Source organism: Artemia franciscana, chromosome 17, assembly GCF_032884065.1.
Source record: "Artemia franciscana chromosome 17, ASM3288406v1, whole genome shotgun sequence".
NCBI lineage: Eukaryota > Metazoa > Arthropoda > Branchiopoda > Anostraca > Artemiidae > Artemia > Artemia franciscana.
The window spans coordinates 26254821-26273662 of record NC_088879.1 but is presented as its reverse complement, the minus strand read 5'-3'; the positions used below and the strand labels follow the sequence as shown (position 1 = coordinate 26273662).

Here is an 18842-nt window from a genome sequence, read left to right as displayed (position 1 = left end):
CTACTCTAAGTGTTTTCCAAGATTTTAGGTTTCCCCCCTCCAACTCCCCCCAATGTCATCAGACCCAGTCGGGATTTAAAATAAGAGCTCTGAGACACAATATCATTCCAAACATCAAATCTCATTAAGATCCAATCACCCGCTCATAAGTTAAAAATACTTCATTTTTTCTATTTTTTCCGAATTAACCGGCCCCTACTCCCCCCCCCAGATGGTCAAATCGGGAAAAAGACTATTTCTAATTTAATCTGGTCCGGTCCCTGATACGCTTGCCAAATTTCATCGTCCTAGCTTACCTGGAAGTGCCTAAAGTAGCAAAACCGGGACTTTAGGTTTTCCCCCTCCAACTCCCCCCAATGTCATCAGATCCGGTCGGGATTTAAAATAAGAGCTTTGAGACACAATATCATTCCAAACATCAAATTTCATTAAGATCCAATCACCCGCTGATAAGTTAAAAATACTTCATTTTTTCTATTTTTTGCGAATTAACCGGGCCCCCACTCCCCCCCCAGATGGTCAAATCGGGAAAACGACTATTTCTAATTTAATCTGGTCCGGTCCCTGATACGCTTGCGAAATTTCATCGTCCTAGCTTACCTGGAAGTGCCTAAAGTAGCAAAACCGGGACCGACAGACCGACAGAATTGGCGACCTCTATATGTCACTTGGTTAATACCAAGTGCCATAAAAATGACTCATTCGTCTTTTGACCCCGTCTAACATCCGAAAGAATTATCAAAATCCCATGTTAGAGTCAAATCTGTGGGTAGCTATCCTCAGAATGATTAAATAGTAAGAAAAGACATCGTAATTTGATAAAAATACATGGTCTTGTTATGATGCTGATAACCCGAAGCTAGGTTTGTTGACATATATCTTGGTTACTAAGCATGGCAGAGCAGTTATTTGTATTATTTTTGCGTTAGCCTCATTCACAAGCCCCATAAAGCCTTTAGGGGGCGGGGGACTTTGAAAACTTAAAAGTTGGTTAACTTGTTTTTACGCTTTTCGTATTAACTAATTTTTTCTACTTCTAATTACTAATTACTTCGCAGAAATATATAAAAGTGGGTGCTTTTAAGCTGAAAGTTAGTTCAGTTTAATTCATCACAACTCAAAGCATTGATCTCTTAATTAGTCATTGAGATTAAGTTTTACCAGACAAAGTTTCCGAAGAAAATTTTATTACCCTGATGCATTAGAAATTTTAAATGGAAAAATCATATTGAAAAGGTACTTTTAGGGATATATTTTTGAGCTGAAGAAATTTAATTTCATCTAGTTGGAAAGTGGGTCTTACTTGGTTTACCTGTAAGGAAATTTATGTGTGTGTCCCAAAGTATTGTGGCACCTGTTCCATTTACTAGAGATATCCCTGTCAACATTTTTGAAAGCATACAGGTGTTGAAAAACAGACAAGTAGCTTATTCATTGTTTACACTTATCAATGAGTGTTTTTTCGAACATGGAGAGGTTTTGAATTGCCTGCTGAGAAAATATTTGGTTGAATGGAAATCTACATCTAAAGTGTCTTTGTTGATGACCTTGTAAGGGGCTTCTGTCAATTTTCGCAGCCTATTTTAGTCTGTATGCATATTGTTTTGAAGAGTGAGCAGTGTTGGCAATAAATGAAGAAATGCCCGCCAAAAATGACTAGAATAGATTGAAAAAATAATAACTAAGAACCTAAGCCTAAACATATTTGAAGACTCAGTGAAAATATTTATGTAGCACTTTTGGTAAATCGAAAATAATAAATTTATTAAGATTCTGGGTGAAATTTTATCTTCTCACTAATATTACTGCTGTTATTACTGCTACTACCACTATTAAAAACTTACTTCAGCAGAAAGTCGCCTGAGGCCAATAAAGCCACAAACGCTCCTCCATCCCAAAGGATATACAACATCGATCTAAATAATCTCAAATTAAGCAGTAAAATGTGCATGATTTAAAACTATAAACAAGTTCATTTGATCAGATGCTACTATTAAAACCTAAAAACAAACCTTAAATAAAAATTCCCAGTTCTGAACATGATTCGACTCTCCAATATTATTAAATCGGATAAATCTAGTGTGCAAATACAGGAATATAGTACGACGTCGTAGCTACGATGTTGAATAATATGTAAATAATTTGTTTTTTGTATAATTGTCGGAGATTTATTTGTTTCATTTCAGTTTATCTGCTGATGACGGCCGCTGTATATGTGACCGACATATCCAGAGATTTGTTGTTGTTGTTTTACTGTCAATTAATATGATTTGTCCCTATTGAACTTTTATTTGTATAAATATAGTATGTTTTAGAGAAGTCGCTATTTACCCATAGAAATGTTATACGTTGGGGATTATAGTGTTAGTTTGGTAAATCAATAATCTTTAGTCTACCAAAAACTGATTGTCGTCTATGTAACCCAAGTCTCTCGATGCCCAAAATTACAGATCTGAATCAATAGATGAGAACACTAGTTTCCTCTGCTGATGACAGTACCCTCAGCACTGCTGTCAGACCAGAGCCTGGAGTCCATGTCAAATTGGTTGTTCTTTTTGAGAGAGTAATTTCTGTGGTTGGACGCTAATTGCCTGGCTCTAAATGTCGCTAAGTCGAGCTTTCTGATTTTCTCATGAATTTCTTAGATTTGCCCCCAATTGTCTGAAATTCATCTTTCAGGGGGTTCTTTGGGTTGACCTTGTGATCCCTATTTCTGGTTCCTAGATAGAGAGCTTGAGTTAGGTTTTTTCTCGTGTGTGTGTGGGGGGGGGGGGAGGGGAGGCAATTGTAGAATTTTCACCCTCTCCCCCTTACATCTGGCCATGCCTAGGTTTTCATCTTGATGAAAATCTTTCTTACGTGCATCAAATTGTCCAATCAAAATGAAGATAGCGAGAAATCTTGCAATTCTTTGGAAGCTAAAGCTCATTTTTCTGGATAGATTTTAAGAATCTTGTTTCATTGTTTAATTCAGTCTTTTTTCTCTTATTGCCAATTATATTTGGAGACAACGCCCTCTAAAGTTTGTGTCAAAGCGTGGAACCTTAACACTTGGCTAAAGGTCTCTTGCGTGTCTTTCCTTTTTCTCCAACTACACGGCGATCTTCCTGTGGCCCTGAGTACTAGTATATATCTTGTCTATGATCATTCCGCTTATCCTTTTCGTAATTCTTGCAAGATTGGAATTCCATTCAATGTATTAGTCAGCTATGACGTCAGTTCACGAGGGGGGGGGCAGAATGTGTTTTTCAATATCTAGGTGTGGGGAGATTTGCCATTGTTTTAATTTTTAACGTGAAAATACGGAACGAAGTATTTTTCAATGAAAATGTCCCAACAAGTATTTTCAAAATCTAAGGCGAGGGGGGAGGCAGGAAAGGTCTAGAGGGAGGGTGGTGAACTTAACCATAATAGACGCCACTAGCAATCAGATCGGATTTCGATTCCCTGACTCCCTTTAATGGTGCCTGGAATAATCCATCTGGGTTAGCTTATGATCAGAAAGTGTCAATCGCTTTTTCCTTCGGAAAAATTGTATTTTTTGGTTACTGAATATTTTTTTTTTCAATTCTTTCTGGATGTCTCTGGACCGAATTGAGGGTGTATTTTGGTATGGTTTCTTGTGCATGGTGCTTAAATAAGATTTTTAATAAAAAAAAAAAAAACACTATCAAAATCCCAGATGGGTCAAATTCGTTGTTAAAAAAAAAAATGGGTAAAAAAAACAACAACAAAAGATAATAGCTTCAAATGAAGTTGAAAAACAGTGACATATTTTAAACTGCCATATTTAAAACTCCTGAAAATGCATATTTAATATTAAGAATGTATCATATAGACAGAATGAGTAGATTCATTAATTCATTAATTAACAGTAGATTCATTAATTAACAGTTGAATCAGTAGATTCATTAATTAGCATTTGGATAAAACTGCATATAATTTTATTGGCTTTTTGAGTGTGTTGTTTTTTCCCCCTATGACCATAATGCCTTGCGTTGAAACATTATTAGTTTCATTGTTTAAATTGATTTCTTTATTCATTGTTCAATAAATCATTTTAAAATAATTCTAGCAGTTATAATAAATCTATTTTCATTTATGGTTTAAATATATTCTTGTGTTTAATGTACAATAAATCCATATAATTTCTAAGGAATCATTGAGCAAAAACTTCGACTATTTGTTCGTAAAACTCACTCGGCCCATATCCTTTATAGTTCATAGATCAGTTTATTGCATGATGCTCGGCTATCAGCTTGTTTGAAAAGGCACAGAAGGTCACATCCGAAGTTGTCTTGCCATCTCTTCGTAGGTCTTCCAGGTTGACTGCTACTGTGGGCCCTTCCTTCAAAGACAATTTTTGACAGGCGTGATTTTCCCGTTTGGTTTATGTGACCCAGCTACCTGAGTTGCTTTTATGGCAGTTTCTGGCTTCAGTTGCCTTCGAAGGTCTTCGTTGAAGATTCTGTCTAGATATGTTACAACAGCTAAACGGCGGATACATTTGGACCTCTGATGTGGTTTTGAAGAATCTATGTTATGATTTTAGCTGGGTAGCTTATAAGGCTTTTGGGTCGATAGTTATCACAGTCATTTTTAGGGCCTTTTTTGTGGAGCGGTATGACAATCGCCTTCGCCCACGTTTTCGAGAAATGGCATGTTGATTACACCGTAAGAGCTACTTTATGTAGTATATCTTCTAGCAGAGGAGATCCAACTTTGAGCAGTTCGACAGGGATACCATCAAGGTCATGAGCTTTATTGTCCTTGAGACTGCAAATGGCTTCTTTTATCTCACTTAGTAAAAGGGGGAAGGGATTATGGTCAATTTTCGGCTTAGGAAATCCTGATGTCACAGGAGGATTATAGGTAAGTAGTGGATTCAATTTCTGTTCAAAGTAGCTTTTTCATCTTTCTTTAATAGCTTTGCTGTCACTCAGGAGACTACCATCCTTTTCCAGGACCTTAGTCACAGCAGTGGGTTTTTTCGTGGGGGGTTCGTTGACTGTTTTATGCATCCTGTGGTTGTTACCTGATTTGAAGTCACTCTCGCCGGAATTGCATTTCTCCCGTATTTAGTTTCTGAGGGCTGCACGGATCTTTTTGTTCACCATGCGTTATATCCGTCTATACATGTCCTTGCTTTCCAATCCTTCATGTTGCAAACCTTTCGTTTCTAGTCACATAGATCAACATTTTTATCTGTGATCCAAATCTTCTCTCTTTTAGGTTTATGACCCAATGTTTTCTTTGCTGTATCAAGGAGCGCTGCGTTCAAATTCTCGACTAAAACATTATGATGCCAGTGGTTTTGGTTAGCGGTAGTGACTCAAGTACAGGACCAAGACTATTTTTTAGTGGCTGCGGGAAAGCAGTGCATGCTGTTGGTGCTTTCAGTTTTTTGGTGCGGAATCTTGGGATCTTATTTCTCGAAACAGGAAATGTTTTCTGTCGGAGTTTTGTCAATGTAATCATTACAAAGACATGATCTGAATCGAAGTCTTCCCCTGCAGGGCCTTTGTATTGTTGACAGAATATTTGCAACATTTCAAGATGAGGATATTGTCAATAAGACTTATCGTGGCGATATCCAAGTTGTCTTTCTTCTATTTTTGTTTTTGATCATGGAGTTCGTAACAAAGAAGTTACGAAAGGCAAAACTCAAGTAGACGCTCACCGCGAGGATTCCGTCTCCCAAGACCAAATCTGCCTGAAACATTTCGATCAAGCAGTGTCACTTCTCCAACAATTGCATTGAAATCACCCATCACTATCAAGACATGTTTCTTTGGAATTTCATCAGTTAAAGAATGAAGTTGTTGATTGAAAGTGTCACCTTCTTCATCCGGCCTTGAGGAATCGGGTGCGTAAACTTGGAAGGCTATGGTGTTATATATTTTCGCTCACATCCGAATCATCATAAGGCGCTCTGAAAATGGCTTAGCTGTGACTGCTCACTTTGATTTGCGTGTCAGGAGAAAACCAACGCCTTGTCGGTGTTTGCCATCAGATTTATTACAGTATGAGAGTGTTATGTTGCTGCAATGTTGTTCTCCTATGCCAGGTAGGCGTGTTTCACAGAGGCCAATAAGGTCCCATCTATACTTCTCAAGTTCTTTGACCATTAGGTCTAGTATCCCAGGCTTTGCCAAAGTCCGTACGTTTGATGTCCTAAGGTTAAAATGTAACTTTCTCTTTGTGAATTGTAAACATCCTCAATGGTGTTGGTCATTAGCTGCTGAGATTGCATATCCTCCACTGAAGTTGTCGGTTTCCCCATACGTGGTGCCATTATCATTCGCTATTAACTCTTACGTTTCTTCGGTTACCCTGGACGCCGTAGCAAGGTTTTTTCTCTTGGTATTCAACTTATCCATAATAATTAAAAGATTAAGGTTTCATGGCTATTCCCGGACAGCGGCAAGCTACTTTTTCTGCCCTTTGCAATTGACCGATTTCTTCCATCTTGAGAGTACTCTGCCCTCACAGCTTTCTGCTCGCGGTCTATTTAATCCATAGCTGGGCTTTCTGTCTAGACGTGTCTACGTGTCGACGGACCAGTACAGAACCTTAGATGGGTCCCTAACTCCGCCATAACTGATTGGCCCCGCAATTAGGGATCCTAGTTATATTTAAGGACTCCCAAAAACTGAATCCTACCTTTGTCCGTGCTTTCTTATTGGCTATTTGATTTTGAAGTCCTCATGTCTGGAGGACTTCTTCTATGCATTACCTGGTATCACGCTTGAGCTGCCTATGGAAGGCTCTCTGAGAAGGTAACTCAATGAACACCAATTTTCTGGGGTTTTATTAGCAATTCTTCGTGGTGACCATGTGTACAGAAACTCTTTAAATTCTTTAAATCATTATAAACGAGGGTTTCGGAATCCACGGGAAGCTTGACGATGCAACTATTAAAGTCTCCTTTACATACACTAGAAACCTCTATGATCATGAATTCTTTAAAAATTGGCAAATTTTTCTATATAAAGACCTGGGTGAATCACGTGTCCCGTCTGTAACGACATGAAAACTGCAAATAAATTGGAAAAGCCGCCTTGACGGCTAAATAAGTTCATAAATCTTGTGCAAAATCGTTATGAAAAATCATTAACCGTGGTAGAAGTAATGCCTGTGAGCATAGCCAGACCTCAATTGGAAACAAGGGAAGATTCCAATTTTTTTTTTTGAGGGGGGGGGGGGAGATTTTGGTGATTTGTTTTTTGCTCAGCATATTTGTATAAAGATTGATTTAAACTATGCCCAGGCAAAAGGAAGGTAGATTGCGTAGAATAGCTTTGAGAAGTGCTCAGAATAGGACTTATTAAAGCTATTCTGAGAATTTTTTTCGGCACATATTGTGAAGCCATATGATTAGACTTATACTGACTTTGAGTGGGCCCCCAATAGTTCAAACCATAGCTTCCCATATTTGCTGGTCTTGGCTAGCTCTAGGAAAAGTGTCGGAGAGGGATTGTTAGACTCAAGAAAACCTTTAAGGAGGAACATCTGTTTCTCATTTGTGTTGTAAAAAAGTCTTGGAAACTCTGGTATGCCCCTCGATCTGCAAGGAGCTAAATTGGGTTTTCCTGAATGTCTGTTCTAGTGTGAAGAAAAAAGCATTAAATCTTGCATTACAACATTCATTAAATATTGAGATTGTGATCTAAACATTACGGACTTCTTATAACTGATTTTTTTTTAAGAATTTTTGTTGTTACAAGTCTGACCATCGGGGGAGGGGGGATCTAACCTCTCAACAGCTTGCATACTTATTAAGCGTATTAACCTCTATATATCGATGTTATATTGAAAGACTGTTCCTTGTATTCAGGTATATGTTGGTGCGATTTCTGCTGACTACGAAGCATTGTCAATTGAGGCTGTGAAGGCAACTACCGCCGATGAGATGATATGTTGTATTGCGGAGAAACTTGAGTTAGCAACACCGGATAATTTTGAGCTTGCTGAAGTAATTGGGAATGCTGAGGGACAAGAGTGCAAAGAAAGACGGTTGGCTCCGAACGAACAACCTGTTAAGCTGATGCTTCTCTGGCCGAAGTTGAAAGGAAGTAGGTGTTCAGACGAAGAAGGTATGAATACCCTTGGAATTAAATATGATATATTATATTCCCACTCCACCTTATTCATTTAAATATTCATCCTTGATATAGCGGAATATTCTAAAAACTTGAGATTGGAATTTTTTATCTTCTAGACATCAAGGGAAAATTTTCTGAAATGCGGATCGTGAAATTACATGTGGTTTTTTGTGCTTTCATTCGGTTTTCTTGTATTTCTGGATCAAAATTAGACTGAAACAAGTCTTTATGTGCTCCCGTTTCTAGACGGAAGGAAGGAAACGGGTTTTAGACGCTACTGTCATATCTGCCTGAAAAACCTGTCAGATATCAAGCATACTGGATAGAAAGTAAGGAAGGAAGGAAGGGAACGAAAGGATAGAAAGGAATAGAAAGGATAGAAAGGAAGGAAATGGGTTTTAGACGCTACTGTCATATCTGCCTGAAAAACCTGTCAGATATCAAGCATACTGGATAGAAAGTAAGAGCTAGTTCCTTAGTTACTTTTTGGGTGTCAAGACACAATCTGTCCCTTGTGGGGGGTTGGGGGTGGGTGGCGGTGGTTGATATCGTAAGGAAATATAAAGAAGGTATTGTTTGATCTTAACCGATATTCCCAACGTGTAAGAGCTGGTGTCCTGGCTATTTTTCTGGGGATCAGGATATGGTTTAATCTTTGTGAGAGAGGCAAGGTGGGTTCTAAACTCCTGTCATACGGATATTGCAAGAAGAAGTGGGATCGCAACCAAATTTGGTGAGAAATAAGAGCTATTGCTTTAATTATGCATTTTGGGGGTCTAGTCCATATTTGGCCTTTGCTGGGGGTTGTTTGGTACGGGCCCTTAATCTTTGTCGTTAGAACAGCTAAGAGAATGGCCTATCGATGCCACGGTCTGTAAATTTTAGAGAAATAAAAGTTGTTATTTCTCAGTAAGTGTCTTAGTTGTGCTTTTGGCAGTTCCTAGTGTGTGAGAGAGTTGGATCCCTTAATTCTTATCATGATGACATCTATCAGAACATAATGGCGGATCCAGATTGAAAATTCGTGGAAACAAGTAACCGATGTTCAAGCTATTAAAGTCTTACCCGATCTAGTATCTGGGGTGAATGGGAGTGGAGGCCTAAATTTCTGTGATTAGAATGCCTACCCAAATGGGTTGTCGGATTTGATCAAAACTGAGGTTGTTCGAGAGCATATTTTTACTTTCTGCCACTTTAAGGTCTGACCAATGTGGAGTGAGGGGTTCCCAAAATTCTTATCATCTAGACGTTTACCAGGAGATAAGATATTTATTTTTTAAAATCTGTCACAAGTCCATAAAGGGCTTAATTCGGACTTGGAAGTCGACAAATCACATGGTTGCACTAAAACTGAAAAAAAAGCAAAAAACAACGAAAAAGAAAAATCATAATGAAAAATCAACTATGAGTCAGTAATTAAACTGTAATAGGTCAATTAAATACTTAAAATAAAAGATAAAAACTGGTCAAACAAAATTTAAACAAATACAAGTCAGAAAATGAATTAAAAGGAACATAAAAAAGAGGAAGGGGGGGGGGCAATATAAGCAACTAAATACAAAAAAGAACAATATATATATATATATATATATATATATATATATATATATATATATATATATATATATATATATATATATATATATATATATATATATATATATATATATATATATATATATATATATATATGTATTTATATATATGTATATATATACATAGACGCATACATACACATACATACATACAGGAGTAGTTGGCACTCACCTAAAGTTTGTCGGAAGTATGTGTAAGGGCTCTAGTTTATGCCTTTTAAAGCCCATGCCAGACCCAGCCCCGTGGAATTTGACAGCTGCTGATTTCTTGTCGCTATATTTACAAGAACTAGAGCATTTAATTTGACGAAAAATAGTAGTAAGTATTTTAGTTGTGATATTTCAGTATTCTGACCCGATCGGGAGGAATGACATGTTTTGTAATTGAACTTGTGCTAGAAAGTTTGTTAGATTTCAAACAAAAATTGTTGGAAAAATAGAGCTAAACCACTAAGTTTTTTTTTTAAGTTTGGGCCTGTTTCTTCAGTTTTCGGAGATCTTCCCGAAGAGGTTGTTGGATCTCAGACAAAACATGGTTAGAGGTAGTAGCTAATGTTCTTTTCGGTTGTTTTAAGAGGGAGGACCACTTTTGGTTGAGACCCAAACTAGTCCTGAAGTAGCAGTTGGTGCCAGTGTTACGCTTTTTGCGTGACCAATTCGCACCATACCATACTTGATTGGAAGCTTAGGATGGGTTTATAATTGTGCCTTTCTACGGTATTTGGATAATCGTTCTCCTATGGGGGATGGGGTCAAAACATCTCATTTTAAGTATAATACTAGGTGGGCTGGTGAAATTTGGCCAAACCTGGTCAACAGTTACATTTATATTTCGGTCTTTGTGCTTGATCTGATTTCTGTGGGGGAAGACCTACATTGTGTTTTGTCCTCCGCTTCCAGTAGACCTTTGTTTAGTCAAATGTGGGTGGGATTAGCGCCCAGGATTGTATTTCTGTCTGTCAAGGATTTGTATGTGGTAGTAGAAACAAATATCTTATGAGTTCTTATATTTTGTTTTATTTTCGCTAAGATGGGTCTTCATATATGTAATTTTACCGTTCTGCATACGATTCAAAGACGCAGGAACTAGTTTGGGACCGTCACAGGTGATAAAAACAGAATTTTGTTAATACTGATATCTGTAAAAAGCTTTTTTCGGTGTATGTGTTCTGTCGTTGCCGAACGGAACATACACGTTTCGTCTGGAAGACTTTTTTTTTTTTTTTTTTTTTTTTTTTTTTTTTTTTTTTTTTTTTTTAAATATAAATTTGGCTCCGCATCTATGAATCATGGTTCACAGTGGTGGCTACACTTTCTGGGGCCTGGGACCAAAAGTCTAGATAGTTTTCTGTATGTGCCTTTTGATTAGTTTGCTGAGTTTTTTTTCTTCTTCTTTTTTTGCAAACTGATTTATGCAATTTTTACGCTGTCCTAGTTTTTACCAACCAATCTTTCTGAAAGTTGTTAAATTGTGGTTAACTTGTTAACGAAGAAAATTTACTTGAAAATTAAAATCTTGTAAAAATTGTAAGCCACAGTTATAAATACATGGTCAAAGAATAATTAGTTTTGACAGAAAAAATTCTCACGAGAATTCCGTGTTTTACTTTTTGTCTTGGTTTAGATATTGACTGTGGTAACAGTTGGGCTTATCTTTTTATTTGGTAGGACTCCACTAACGCACATGAAATTTCAATATATTTGCCATTATATTAGAATTTTCCTATATTTGTCAGACAATTAAATATAATTAATTTTCCAGATTTCCTTCCCTCCTTAACAAATTTCGTATAGCCTTTAAAAATACTAAGTGTTTTATGGTCTAACAACAATGTACCGGTAGTTGCTCCCTCCCTTCCCGGAAAGTTTGCCTCTGAACAAGCATTCCCAATATGTGACATGCGTATTTTCATACATGCGCTCTGGTTCAGCCCTAGTGGCTCTTTTTTTGGGGGGACAGATTTGTGTAATTTATTATGTTTTTATTGCAATGCCCCTTCTGGAAATATCATCCGTCACCTATTATCTATTTGAAATTTGCACACCTATGCCAGGAACCTGTCTTGAGGAGCTATTAGGGTAAGAATGCATTCCCATACTGGGACTAAGCTTCGTAAATGTAATCCGTATTTTACTTACCCTTGGAGCTTCTCATAACGCTTGTCTGAATGACAGCATGTGTTCAAGGGTGTCTTTGACCTTCCCATTCCAATCCAGGACTAGTTTTTGGTCAAATTTTACTCGGGACTAGGGCAGAATTAAGAACTAAAGTAAACGAAGGTCATTGTTACACGAATTTTTTTTAAAAAAAGTTGAAGTTTATGACAATAGACTAATGCGCTATAATGCTATATTTAGCAAGTTCGTTTTCCTTTATCTCAAATTTATTTCATTTTAAGTGGCACTGTCAACATTTTTGGGTGGCAATCTAATTCAAGATGAAATAAAAGAAGTCTTTTATGAAATTATGCTTGTATTTATAATATAATAGGAAGAATGCACATACATATCGGCTTGTCAGTTTTTAATAGCTAATTTGCATTAAAACAAGAAGCTTGCCAAAAACTTTTCACATTTGTTGCAGATGAGTTCAAGTCATTAAGGTATTCCGCATTAGAGGAATCGCACAATAAATTTGCACCAAGCAGACTCTGGTTTTCATCACTGCCGTCGAAAGGTCAAGGTACGTGTGTTGTTACTGCCACTCCTGAAGGTCGTATCTGACATATCCACGCTTCTGAAATGATAGCCAGAAAACCGTTTGCTAAGCTGTTCTTAACTGGGAGATGGGGAGGAAAAGGTGGGCATGGGGGTTGGGAGTGCAGGGTGGGGGAGGGGTGGGTGGATTTTTGATGATCGATGAAGAATGGGTTTGCTATTGTTTTTATTTTATTTTTATTTACAATAATAATAATTATTATTTTTCTGATTTGATCCAGTTAAATAATCGGTTTAATAGGTCAGTAGTTACTTGGATTTTCGCGCGACAGCAAACCCTCGTAGGTTTTTCTTCAGTGCAAAAGTCTTGTTTATTTTTATTTAATTATTTGTGATTGTTGAAAAATAAAAGTTGTTGTTTTAAATAATTGTATTAATAAAGATTTACCTAACTCGAGGATTAGCAAGGTAGTTTATATTGGGTCAAACTTTGATCATACAGATTTATATTTTCCTGGTAATTCTCCGGTTGACAACAGCTTAGCATAGTTTTTTGTTCATTACCTCAGAAGTATGGAAAAAATTAAAATGTCAGACAGGACCTTTAGGAGTGGCAGTAACAATACATACGTTTCACTTTTCCAAGAAATCGAGGCTCAAAATATTTTACGCCTACTGGTTGAGATCGGGGTTGTGGAATTAGCTAGTGTTGATTCAGCACGAAAGCAAATTGAGAGTATGCCATAATCAGGTTTTCTTTTAAAGGTTGCTGTTTACATGTGTTAATTTTCCTTTGGTGGGTATTTAGTTTTATCAGATTCTTGATTTACAATTTATATTCATCGGCCCGAAAGGGTAAATATTGATGTATCGTAGTAAGATGACAAAACTAGTCACCTGCTCCGTTACTTGGCTGCTTGGCTCAAGACATAGTGGATGACAAAATCATGGAAAGTTCTTAAGCTGGGTGTATTAAACATCCAGGTGTGAATCTAAAGCCCAAATTGGGATCAACCTAACCTAAATGAACCAAGTTGGGATTGACCTAGCCTACATGAATAGGATCTACTTTTTTAGGCTGATTGTCAAACAGTTCTTAGTAACGAATTGTAGTAAGGAGACACCCGGCTCAACAGTAACCAAAACTCTAAACCACGGAACTTTGTTGCCAATAGATATATCAAAAGACCACATTTTATGCTGATTTTAAATATATAAATTTCATAAAGTTTAGTCTTACCCATCAAAAGTTACGAGCCCGAGAAAATTTACGTTATTTTTGAAAACAGGGGAACACCCCCTAAAAAACATAGAATCTTAATGAAAATCACACCATCGGATTCAGCGTGTCAGAGAACCCTATTATAGAGGTTTCAAGCTCCTATCTGCAAAAATGTGGAATATAGCGACGAAGACCACACTGCCTTTCCATAACAAACAAATACAACGTAGAGACAATAGGGAAAATTTTCAAGACAGTGGAAATTATTTCTGTAGATATTTCGGCCCTATGTCCAAGGGCCGTCTTCAGCACAATACAAGAATAAGAGAGAAACTATATATATATATAAAATAAACTTACATCAAATTGTGAGGATTAAAAACTAAATAATTAAAAACACTTTTTAAAACTTTTTTTAAAAAATTCCCTTAAGACCTATCGTAGCTTGTACTAAAGCCCCCGCTGCCAATATTGGAAAATGGCTTTGTACAGCTTTCAAACCTTTATTGTATTCTCAAAATTCCTACATTCATAACTCTGCAGATTTGGTTAAAAAACTTAGCAACACAAGTATTTCAGAAAACACAATAGTTAGTAGTTTCGACATTGTTTCAATGTATACAAATATAGATGTAACTATTTCAGAGGAATTATTAAAAAACAAAATAGAAGAAAATTACCACTTGATCGAGACTTCAGCGACAGGAATTGATTGTGAAGTTTTAATGACTCTTGTTAAAATTTGTAATAAGTTTTCTATGTATTTTCAATTTCGCGATTCTTTTTATCAGCAAAAAAATGGGTTACCCATGGGAGCACCTTTATCCGGGCTACTAGCAAATATTTACGTCGAGAATCTTGAAAATTGGGCATTGAATTCTTATTTTTTAAAACACGTCTATTGGGGTCGTTACATGGATGACGTAATTTCACTTTGGAATTATGGGGAAGCTGAGCTTCGGGGCTTCTTAGATCATCTTAACACTTATGACCGAAATTTGCAGTTCACCCTAGAAGTTGAAATTGAAAATAAACTTCCGTTTTTAGATGTATTAATTATTCGCAATGCTGATCAACTGGATTTTACTATATATCGAAAGCCAACACAAAACAATAGATATCTTCACTTTAATTCAAATCACCCCCCACAAGTTAAAAGAGCAGTTGTGACTTCCCTAATTGATCGTATTTAATAATCCATCCCACATTATACATTTTGAAAACTCTTCACTCATTAGTAATGATTTGGGAATAAAACAGGTGGTTCGAGAATCAATCGAAATTAATCTCAAAATAAATAAAAATATTTCTTTGAACAGGGACTTGGGGGAATACTCACTAAATTCTTTATACTCAAATTTAATTAAAAATGATCTAACAAAATATTTTACTAAACCGATTTACAATGGTACTGAACCAACAACGAAAAGGCCTTTGAGACAGGCTGCTAAACAAGCAAGATTAGCTTTAAGAAATTGCATCTAATCATTTTATTCTCTTCAGTTTGAATGAGCTTATATTTTCATTTCATTCTTTTCGCCAGTCCTGGTTGAACTTCGTTGAAGTAAGGATGCTAGGGCTATTTTTTAAAAAAAGTTTTAAAAAGTGTTTTTAATTATTTAGTTTTTAATCCTCACAATTTGATGTAAGTTTCTTTTATATATATATATAGTTTCTCTCTTATTCTTGTATTGTGCTGAAGACGGCCCTTGGACATAGGGCCGAAATATCTACAGAAATAATTTCCACTGTCTTGAAAATTTTCCCTATTGTCTCTACGTTGTATTTGTTTGAAAATGTGGAATTTTGTATTTTTGCCAGAAGAAAGCCCACAGATGCGTGTTTGTTTTTTTGTTTTTTTCCCATGGGCGATCGTATCGACCCAGTGCTCCTAGAATGTCATGGGAGGGCTCTTTCTAACTGAAATTAAAAGTTATAGTGCCATTTTTAAGTTACCAAAAAATTGAAGGGTAACTAGGCCCCCTTCCACGCTCTTTTTTCCCCAAAGTCACCGGATCAAAATTTTGAGATAGCCATTTTGTTGAGCATAGTCGAAAAATCTTATAATTATGTCTTTGAGGACGACTTGATCCCCTACAGACCCGAGGGAAGGGCTGCAAGTTATGAACTTCGCCCATTGTCTACATATAGTATTGGTTATTGGGAAGTATACAGATGTTTTCAGGGGAGGGGGATTTTTTCTGGTGGTGGGGGGTCGGAGGTTACGTGGGAGAATCTTTCCATGGAGGAATTTATCATAGGGGAAGATAATTTCCATGAAGGGAGGCTGAATTTTCAAGCATTATTTAAAAAAACGATGGTAATTTAAAAAAACAACAAGTATTTTGAACTGAAAGTAAGGAGCAATATAAAAACTTAAAATGAACAGAAGTTATTACGTATATGAGGGGGTTCGTCCCCTCCTCAATGCCTTGCTCTTTACGCTTAAGTATGTTTAGTAATTTATAATTGAGATATCTCAAATAATTGAGATAGCCATTTTGTTGAGCATAGTCGAAAAATCTTATAATTATGTCTTTGAGGACGACTTGATCCCCTACAGACCCGAGGGAAGGGCTGCAAGTTATGAACTTCGCCCATTGTCTACATATAGTATTGGTTATTGGGAAGTATACATATGTTTTCAGGGGAGGGGGATTTTTTCTGGTGGTGGGGGGTCGGGGGTTACGTGGGAGAATCTTTCCATGGAGGAATTTATCATAGGGGAAGATAATTTCCATGAAGGGAGGCTGAATTTTCAAGCATTATTTAAAAAAAACGATGGTAATTTAAAAACAACAACAAGTATTTTGAACTGAAAGTAAGGAGCAATATAAAAACTTAAAATGAACAGAAGTTATTACGTATATGAGGGGGTTCGTCCCCTCCTCAATGCCTTGCTCTTTACGCTTAAGTATGTTTAGTAATTTCAAATGAGCTATTTATTATAATGAAACGGCCTTTGTGATTCAGGGGTCATTCTTACAGAATTGGAACAAAATTCGAACTTTAGTGTAAAGAGCGAGATATTGACGAGAAGTTGAACCCCTTCATAAATGTAACAACAATATACGACTATAGAAGTTAGTTAATTAATTTGTAACGTTACTTATATTTAATACTAATAAAAACGTTTGTAAATAAAATTAAGACTTCTAGTGGCCATTTTAAGTAGCCAAAAAATTGGAGGGCTACTAGGCCACCTCCCCCGTCGCTTTTGTCTCAAAATCGTCTGATTAAAACTTTAAGGCCGTGATTAAGTGAACTGATGGAACTCGAAAATCCCATGTTAAATTGAAAATTTTTATTTAAAAAGTACTCAAGTATTCATTGGCGGAAGATGCCGCTTTTAATATCAGGCCATAGCTTCTTGAAGATGCTACAAAATGTTTGAAAGGATTTTGCTCTATTCCCTCTAATTGCTTAGAAATCTTAGAAAATGTCTAGGTCTTTTTCACAAGTGTACTCGATAAAGGATATTGCTTTTAGAACAAAATCGGTACTATCATGACCAGAAGATAATAACCTGTAAGATGATTGGAACCATTTTTCGATTTATTTTCCTGTTTTCTAGCAGTCCCCTAGAATATTTTCAGCTACCTGAAATTTTTACAAGTCGGTTGCCAGAAAGAATCTTTTCAGATCGCCGATAATACCCCCCAGAGACCAAAATGACAAGCTGGTATAATCAGCTGCTTGTTAATAGAGTGTGAAAATTTCATAAATTATTTCAACGCAATGAAGAAACCTAGAAATGAGAAATAGTCTGGAGCCTTCAGTAAAGTTGTGCACACAAAGCCGAAATCATAGGGGAAATTAAATCAAAGCGAGGTATACATCTTGAAAGTGTTATCACACATAGACAGCGCCTTTGTAAAAAGTATTTGGAGCTTGGTGGATGTAAATATCCAAAATACCTAATAATGCGGTTCAAGGTTCTTTTATTATAACCAATATATACAAAATATTAGGTAACTCAAGGCTGAGAGTATAGCTCGAATGCAATTGAGCTACCTTTAAGAAACACTAAATATGCACAAAATTAAAAATAAAAACTTCTCTTAACCAAACTTGACAGAAATAAATAAAAAACAAATCCCGTGCCGTACGATACCACTTCCATCCTCCGCGCACCATCCTGAGACACAATTAAATTTACAACTTAAAACCAAGTGAGTCATAAGACATACCCCAGAGACCAACCCAATACTAAAAAAAAAAAAAAAAATAAATATAAATATCCCTAAAAAAAAAAAAAATAAAAAATCATATTATTTAGATTTATAACTTTCAATCAGCACTCTTTTCAACTTCCGTCTTATAGCATCTATGCTTATATTGAAATCAATCTCATTTTTCAAACTTTCCCAATGTAGAGGAATCAAATACCTCAGGCAAAAACGTGACCTCTCTGTAACTACCTTAGGAGTCCGCAGATTATATTTACCACGGGTTTCAACTTGTGAAGATGAAGGAGAAGAAATAAGACCCATCGATGCAAAATATCTGGGGAGCTTTTCTCGTTCAAGCTTAATCTTAAACATAACCCTTAAAAATTGGATACTTTGCCGAACAGGAAGAATATTATGAAGTGAAAAAAGGGTCTCTGTTGTGGATTTTAAGGGGAAGTTTGATGGCGATGGCAGAAAAGGTTTAAGTATACGAACTGCTTTATTTTGTATAATCTGTAGAGGGGTAACATTACTTTTAAAAGTGTTCAAAAAAATAATAGATGCATAATCAAAATGGGATTGCACAAGGGAAAAGTAAATGGATTTAAGAGCGCAATATGGAAGAAGGTTTTTCAGTCTGCACATTATACCAACTCCACGGGAAGACTTATTGCTCTAACCTGATTAATTTGCTCTTTCCATGACAAATTCTCGTCAAACACAACTCCTAAATATCTTATCAATACAACCCTTTCAATAACAGACTCAGGTTCATTCGCAGAAATGGAAACTGATTCTATATCTGGAAACTTGTGACCCGTCCTGCTGTAAACAATAAACTTAGTCTTCTTTCTATTCAGAAGTAGTCTATTATCAGAGAGCCAAGTAGACAATCTATCATATGCGGATGTTAAATTGACCACTAGCTCTTCACGAGATTTACCAGAAACGGTTGCTGCAGTGTCGTCAGCAAACTGAGTGTCTATAGAAGAAACTCCAGTAGCTGAGCACAAATCATTAATGTAAACTAGGAAAAGCAGAGGTCCTAATACGGATCCCTGGGGAACACCAACCTTATCTGACTGCTGTA

General features: G+C 36.4%; 1 protein-coding gene across 6 annotated transcripts in view; it reads left to right on the top strand.

Moving 5' to 3' along the window:
- LOC136038070 (unconventional myosin-IXAa-like) overlaps nt 1–18842 on the top strand; it is a 266020-nt gene that overhangs the window by 50920 nt on the left and 196258 nt on the right. For all 6 annotated transcript variants that reach the window (XM_065721055.1, XM_065721054.1, XM_065721050.1 and 3 more), the window contains exon 3: nt 7838–8096. In XM_065721055.1, the coding sequence (XP_065577127.1) occupies nt 7838–8096 (259 nt within the window). The remainder of the gene's footprint in view (nt 1–7837; nt 8097–18842) is intronic.